This window comes from Abrus precatorius, unplaced genomic scaffold (assembly GCF_003935025.1).
Source record: "Abrus precatorius isolate BTA unplaced genomic scaffold, Abrus_2018 Scaffold5, whole genome shotgun sequence".
Taxonomy (NCBI): domain Eukaryota; kingdom Viridiplantae; phylum Streptophyta; class Magnoliopsida; order Fabales; family Fabaceae; genus Abrus; species Abrus precatorius.
In genome coordinates, this window is record NW_020874395.1 from 14,399,799 (window position 1) to 14,407,618 (window position 7,820).

The 7,820-nt window shown below is 32.5% G+C and overlaps 1 protein-coding gene across 3 annotated transcripts; it reads left to right on the plus strand.

Moving 5' to 3' along the window:
- The first annotated feature begins 879 nt into the window (after positions 1–879).
- LOC113867785 (chaperone protein DnaJ) lies at positions 880–7,278 on the plus strand. 3 transcript variants are annotated; one of them, XM_027503258.1, is made up of 11 exons: positions 880–1,244; positions 1,632–1,700; positions 1,999–2,091; positions 2,256–2,377; positions 2,740–2,935; positions 3,042–3,217; positions 3,833–3,962; positions 5,249–5,409; positions 5,921–6,003; positions 6,116–6,230; positions 6,749–7,278. In XM_027503258.1, exons 1-11 carry the CDS (start codon positions 954–956, stop codon positions 6,945–6,947), a joined length of 1,635 nt encoding a protein of 544 aa, XP_027359059.1. In that variant the 5' UTR covers positions 880–953; the 3' UTR covers positions 6,948–7,278. The 3 variants fall into 3 exon arrangements, with proteins under 3 accessions (XP_027359059.1, XP_027359060.1, XP_027359061.1); XM_027503259.1 differs by having other exon boundaries at positions 897–1,244; positions 5,921–5,975; positions 6,112–6,230; positions 6,749–7,062; XM_027503260.1 differs by lacking the exon at positions 1,999–2,091 and having other exon boundaries at positions 897–1,244; positions 5,921–5,975; positions 6,112–6,230; positions 6,749–7,062.
- Positions 7,279–7,820: the final 542 nt, after the last annotated feature.

The following is a 7,820-nucleotide window of genomic DNA, read 5'->3' on the forward strand; positions in this document are numbered from 1 at the left end:
TTTGTGCAACATTACGTATAATAAAAAAATTATATACACTATTGTTTAATTAAAAGTTACAAAAATTTAAATAATTTATACATTAAAACTATTAAATATTAAGTTATCTTATAAAATATGGTAAATGTTAATTGGTACTCTAAAAACACTAGTTAATGAATAAAAAAATAAAGAGAATTAGTAGAAAAGTAGAATATGAGGATATAATATTATTCTTAAGAAAAAATCACTATAGGTAGCTTTCTGTCTGAATTTGAAATTATAAGTTATAATAATTTTTTTAAAAAAGGAAAAAAAACAGAAAAACTAGTTGGAATATTCTTTGCCAACAAAGGCTTGCATTAAATATTTAAAAGATTTTTTACAGAAAATTTTAAAATATGAAATTGTGTCAGATTTTGAGGTAGAAAAAAACTTTCGAGCTAAAGAAGTATTTACAGGAAATTTACATGTACCTAACTCTTAAAGGATAAGTGAAAATTCAAATTATTGATTCCTATTATTTTCTTTATCGTTTTATACATACATTTTTGTTTAAATAGAAGAAAGTTTAAGCAAATTGCACCTTGGAGGTTTGTCATCTGAAATTTGAATTCATCTCTGTATAAGAAAGAATTGAATTCTTAGCCAGTTAGCTTTAGATATATGAATGTGATAACATTTTTATATCTGTAAAAGAAAATGCGATAAAAAAATAATTCAGTGGGAATATTTTATACTGTTTTTCAGGTACCCTAATCTCTATGGACGATCAAATCTTGTCCTCCTAAATTATTGCTTAAAATTTTTTTACGGTCTAAATCATTGATGAATAATCACTTGTAAATCCAAGGCTACGTGAACCCCTCTAAAACCCTCCAATGAATCATCATTATCGCTAACTGTGAATGTGAGAAACCAAATTTCAATTACTTGGTTGTGACCATTTCAGAACCAAAACCCATCACTCACCAATGCCACTGATTCACACTACTCCACCATCCCACTATGCTATTGCTACCCTCTACCCGGTTACAAGCTATTCCAATGCATCATCATATTCCACCTTTGGTTCCAAGTTTATGCACAAAACGGGTCATACCCAAAACCAAAGTTTTGGTTTTTCCACCACCACCAACAGGAATCGCTCTCGTGTTGCACTAATCAGAGCCAAAGGAGGAACCGATTACTATTCCACTTTGAATGTTAACCCTAATGCTACTCTTCAAGAAATCAAGAGCTCTTATCGCAAACTGGCTCGCAAGGTTCCAACTTTTTTCTAATTTCCCTTATATTTACTTGGTAATTTTAATGGGTTGTGTTTGGTTTTGGAGAAAATGGAGCAAAATGAGGGAAATTGAAATCTGGGGTGTCAGGTTTTTGGGAAATTTTGGAGTTAATTTTTAGCTTGTTGGTGTCAGTGCTGTGTGAAAATTGCAGATGAAAGTCGTTTTTTTTTCTCTATTTAATATATATGTTTGGTTGAGGAAAGAGTGAGAAGATGAAAATTTTGTAATGAAGAATCACTTTACACATGGTATTAAAAAAAAAAAAAAATGACTAGAGGTTAGAAAATCACTTCATAGTTTACACTACGAGGCATGACTTTGGTTGATAATCGAATTGTTATAAGTTTTTGTTTTTTGGATCAGTATCATCCAGATATGAACAAAAGCCCTGGGGCTGAGGAAAAGTTCAAGGAAATAAGTGCTGCATATGAGGTAATTCTTGCCCCTAGAATGATACTTTTTCTACTGTCAGAAGCAAAATGTGCTCAAGCAGAACACTTTTTTTTTTCTACATTCTCCGGCTCCACATTTTATATATCTATATCTTCTGTGCTACTGTTCTCTTTGCTTATGATCAGAACATTTTCATTGTAATTTTTTTCCCATCTGGGATACATGACTGGATTAGTGAAATTTATGGATAATTGTATTACTTTGTGGACCATAACTGCCTGTGTGCTATATTTGTATTTATTCCATTTATTTGTATGGTAACAAAGCATGCATATAGGTCCTATCAGATGATGAGAAAAGATCTTTATATGATCGCTTTGGTGAGTCAGGTCTACAAGGAGAAAATGGAGAGTCAGCTGGTGCTTCAGGGGTATGTGTATATTCCATCTTCCATTTTTTGCTAGCTCAAAATGAATGTACGACTTTTTATATGATGATATAATTCTGAAGGACTAACATTTATTCCTTTATTTTCTTTTCCTGCCTTAGTTCTTCTTATGTGATTTTACTGCATATGCCTTTTGAATTAATCAGGTTGATCCTTTTGATTTATTCGATACATTCTTTGGTCATGCTGATGGACTTTTTGGAGATGCTGATGAAGGGGGCATCAACTTCAATTTCAGAAACAAGAGAAACCGCAGTCGTGATATTCGGTAACTATCTTCTCAATACTAAGATTAATTTGGTTTGAGAATTAACCGAGTAATTACAGAACACTACCTTTATGACTGAGTTTTTTTGAAAAAATTGTTATTATTTAGCATTCTCCTTCACATAGGGACTTTATTCCATGTGTATAAAAAGAGAAATTTATCTAACAGAAGATAAAAGAATTGCAAGCAGGAGGATGGGCTGTCTTTCAAAAACAAAATCAAATAAAAAGAAAAAAGAAGTGAGAAGAAAGAAGATAGCCAGAGTTACCCTTTGCCTCTGGAAGACGTTATATCTGTCCATAAAATGCCAACAAGATTGCACAAAATATTTGGAATTAACTTTCTTTTATTCTGCAATGCAGGCAAGACCTTCATTTGAGCTTTGAAGAATCCATTTTTGGAGGACAGAGGGAGATTGAAGTTTCTTGTTTTCAGACATGTAATACTTGTGATGGTACAGGGGCTAAATCAAGGAGTTGCATTAAGCAATGCACAAATTGTGGTGGCAGAGGGGGAGAAATGAAAAGTCAGAGAACACCTTTTGGAATGATGTCTCAGGTCATTTGATTAAATAGATTTAATCTTTGAGTGACTATATTGCCAATTATATTTAAATTCTCTGAGATATTATAACAGAGTGACATTTGTATCATGTGATATTCAGGTTTCTACCTGTTCTAAGTGTGGTGGTCTTGGCAAAATAATCACTGATCTCTGTCGAAAGTGTGATGGCAGTGGTCAGGTTCAATCTAAACAAACAATGGAAGTGGATATTCCTCCAGGAGTCAATGATGGAGACACGATGCAAATTCGAGGGCAAGGGAATTTTGATAAGAAGAGGTTAGAGCATCAGTGAATGTTTTGCTTCCAACAATGTTTTGACTTGATTATACTGTGTGATTTGTGGGATGAATTCTAGTTTGGCTTGTCGGATTGATAAAAGGAAAATATAAGTTGTAATAAATAAAGACTGCAAAACAGAGCTTCTTCACGTTATTATTTATTAAACAAATAAGTATGAAGTTGTTTCTACATCTCGACAGTCAACAGACAGCATCTAATGAGTAAATACACTGACCATATTCATAACTTTCAACAAACTCACCAACTAATATACTATGAAGCCTCCATTCAAGGACCCAAAGATTGCCGACTTCCAATTTACTCTTTTCATTCCTTTACTCTTAATTATCAATTTACTGCTAAATTAACAACCTTTGCGCAATACCATGATTATTTATTGGTGATAGATTACCAAAAACTGTTATGATTCATCATGTGTAATAATAGAAAATGATGTCACTTAATCTGAGACACGAGAGCTTATTTAAAAATAAAGTTGGGTCTTGTTTTCATTGGATTATTGATTTGCAACCTGAAGGGGAGATGTGGTCAGAATCACTATGAATTCAACTCATCTAAGCTTGCTATTAATTTGGTGCATTTTTATTTCAGGAAAATTATTGGGGATCTTTTTGTTGTCCTTCATGTAGATGAAAAGCAAGGAATTTGGAGAGAAGGTCTTCATTTGTACTCAAAGATTAACATTGACTTCACAGATGCAATACTGGGATCAGTCAAAAAGGTAATATTAGCTACACCCCACTCCCTTGACATTAAAACAGTAACATTGTAGGTGCAAAATGGAGAAGCATGTTGATTTGGATACTTAAGTTTTTTAGGATTTTATCATCTTTTGGGGTCTTAACTTATTTTTATGGATTATACGATAATTGTGTTATTTAGGGATCTTTACTTTGTTTTAGGATCTTTCCATACTTCTAGGATCTTATATTTGATGTTATTTTGATTAGGATTTGACTAGAGTTTGACTGCCCATGGTTTATAAATAGATACCCTTTTCAGTGTCTGTAGTTATTTGGTATGATATTGATTTCATATTAAATCATCTTGTTTCAATTCTGTGGATTTGTTGTTTTGGAATTCCAAGAACTCCTTTCCTGGTAATTGGAACCGAGTTTCTTGGATTTTTCCTAGTCCAGTTTACATCATTTAGGCCCCCCTGGTGGTGCCACTATGGATTGGACAAGCACCCCTTCTTTGTCACCTTTGATGTAGACATTTGGACAGGAATCAGGATTGTCTTTGATGCATTTTCTAATATAGAGGAGTACGTTCTGTTTTTTACCTAAATTTGGTGCTCAGCTCATTGTGGTCGCTGTAGAGGTGTTTTAAATAACTGATATGCAAAGAGACTGAGAGCTCTGTTGCCTTCTTTTGCCACACTCGCTATTTTTTCTTTTTTAAGTTGGGAAGATTTATTACCCTCTACTAGATGTACTTCCTCTCCAGTTTGTTTTATATGTTGAATTGAATACAGTTGGTTGAAGTAATATTTTGTTTCAGAATAGGTCTTTCTTCTTTGCTGGCATTAACAATCTTATTAGCTAAATATATTCTTTTGCAGAACAATAATATAATTAATGCAGTTACATATCCAGAAGCTTATGCTTCCGAGGCAACCATGCTATCTATTAGATATTCTGCATTTAATATTCACTGAGTGCAATCAATTAATCTATATCATCCCCATGGTTATTGATATAGATGATCATGCTTTAACAGGTAGGTATTTTTAGTGATTTCCAATTGTGGTAAAAATATGTTGGGTTGCTCATCAGCCCATTTCCACCCTTAATTTCCAGTAGTATACCATCATATTCCTTATATTTTTTATGTTTGGAGGAAAGTCCATGATATTAATTTATTCATTTTTTAGATATGCAAGTTTACTCATTCTGTGTCTTTCTCAGCATAGTTCAGTGCTTAAGCCATTCATAACATTAAGTAATATCATGTGGCTTTTGTGTCTATGAAGGTTGTTTTGACTTTAAACTTAGGTGACTTCAGGTAGAAACTGTTGAAGGTTTAAGGGATCTTCAAATTCCCCCAGGGATTCAACCTGGAGATTCCGTGAAGTTGTCACGATTAGGAGTTCCAGACATGAATAAACCATCTGTTCGAGGGGATCATTACTTCATTGTGAATGTTCTTATTCCAAAGCATCTCAGGTCTGTATTTTTCTTACCATCTTTTCTTATATTCCTTAAAGTAAGAGTTTATCATTGATTGTCCAGTTTGGAGTTTTGCATGCACTAGAAATTTCTGTGTTATTGTACTTTGACTCCGGTTTTCAAGTGCAGCAATTTTCAGTAAATATTTTATTTACTTATATCAATTTTAAGCTAGAGCCTTTAATGCCTTTCCATGGACTTTATTAATGTTGCTGTTGGAGAACACATTTTTCCTTGTCTACAGTCTCACGTCCCAACAATTACAGATGGAATGAGTTTGCACTTTATAGTTATAATTCACCTTGAAAGACTTCATCAGTTATCTGAATAGAACTGCTGCCTTTGAATTTCTTTGCTCCACTAAGTTGATTTAGTGTGAGAACATATTACATGACAGTTTATGGTCGAACCATACACGCAGAAGCCTTCTTGATAAATGAATACTTTGTTATATTTTTTTCTTGAAGTTTCTTATAGTTATGATTTCTTTTCATCCTGCTTGTTCTAGTGACACGGAACGCATACTTGTTGAGCAGTTAGCTTCACTAAGAGCATCTAGCAAACGTGATTCGCTATCATCTAATGACATCAGTAATAGTTCATTTTACTCATACTTTTGGGATTCAAGTATAATATGTTAAAATGATGCTGCACATACATGAACAAAAAGTTATTTAGGATTTTTTGCAACTTTGCTTTCCAGGGATACCTAAAGGAAAATTCAGTGAATTCTTAAAGAGAGGTCCAAAAGATGATGCTTCAAGCAAGGGAAGAAAAAATGTTGACTCTGTGTGGAAATCAGTCAAGAACTTCTTAAGGTATATCTCAGTAGAGCTCTGCTATATGTGCTAACTCTAATTGAATAAAAACAATAGTGAATAATTTTGCATGAATAATCAGAATTTGACTTAGGCTATATTTATGTAAACTTCTAGGAAAGTCTTTATAGAAAAAAAATCAGTGTAAAAAATGAATTGAACTTCTCTCATAAGGTAGAAATAATTTATGTTTCTCTATTTCTTTAGCTCTCTCATTTAACTTTTCTCTAAAATTTGAGAAGATAAATTCGATTTTAACTTAAGAGAGAAATTTTATTCATTTTTTATATCGATTTTTTTCTCGAATAAAGACTTCTTTAAAAGTTTACTCAAACTGAACCTTAATAAGTTGTCTTAAACAAAATAAGAAGGCTTCATCATCATTCAAAACTAGATAAAATAAAGATTCCTGAAGCTCTTGACAAAACTAATCTTCCAACTTTGAGGCAGAAGTCATTCATGAATGATATCGATAAATTATGTAGTTTTAAGATTCTTACCTATTTCTTGATGTACAGGAGAGGACAGTCTGAAGAAAGGTTTGCTTCAGTTAGTCTCGATGCATCAGGGTCATCATGGAGACCTAGCCACCAAAATCATTCTGTCCCTGATTCTTTTTTTTTTGTTTTCATTTTAACTTGGATTTTCGCCTCTATAGCTAAGTCTAAGTACTCAATATTTCAGAAAAGAACTCAGTCCTTTAATAGAACACAATGAGAAAAATTAAGGGTAAGAAAAGTAAAAGATAGTTAGGGAAGTGAAAGTGGAGTGAGATGGAAAAGTTTTGATTTTGAGGCCTTGGTGTTTGGTCATAGTGGAACGTGGGTTTATTTTCAAAATTCTCTCCTATTTAATTTTAGCTCTGGTAACACCCCTATAAAACATTCTGTTTGAGCTAAGATTAGTGATAGAATGGTTATCCATTTGATCTGTTTGCTCCCATTATGCTCAGCCATAAATTGTAATCTCTATCAATCTTTGGCAGCTTATATTGAAAAATGGTCCTATCTACTATTTTGAGCTGTGAAATTACATGAAATTTCCCTTTCAATTTGGCATGCTGTGTGAATCCTAAGCTTTAGTAAATTCGTTTAAGGAAATCCAGAGAAAGGGTCACAACTCATGCGGTTGGTTGAAAATTATATTTTGATACGGTAATTTGTTAAGTTTATAATTTAATATTTGCTCCCTTTACTAATAATTTTATCTGAACTGTATTTGTTGGGTGAAGACTTATTATGACAAAAATAATAATAATAATAATAATAATAATAATGGTTTCCACAGAAGCACTAATTACTACATTAAATGATGACAAACTCCTAGTTCTCATTAAAAGGCGAACAAATGTGTCTTAAGATTATTTTTAAAAATGATCGTTTATTAACTTTTTAAAAATAAGTGATTATTTTTTCAAAAATAACCACTTCCAAACATGCAACATATATATCATGCTAATCATGAGTGCATGTATGGTTAATTATGTTATAACTTATCTAAGTATCAATTAAGATTGGGTGAATTTGCATAAGCAAAATTGAAGATAGCCCGATAAAGATGTGATTTTATTGTCTAGTGCAAAGCCAACAA

What these genes read in the sequence shown, in the direction of transcription:
- LOC113867785 (XM_027503258.1), top strand. Translation starts at nt 954, where the DNA reads ATGCCACTGATTCACACTACTCCACCATCCCACTATGCTATTGCTACC. An exon ending in GGGAATTTTGATAAGAAGAG is followed by an intron (nt 3,218 to 3,832) that starts GTTAGAGCATCA and finishes TTTTTATTTCAG; the next exon opens with GAAAATTATTGGGGATCTTT. An exon ending in CTTATTCCAAAGCATCTCAG is followed by an intron (nt 5,410 to 5,920) that starts GTCTGTATTTTT and finishes TGCTTGTTCTAG; the next exon opens with TGACACGGAACGCATACTTG.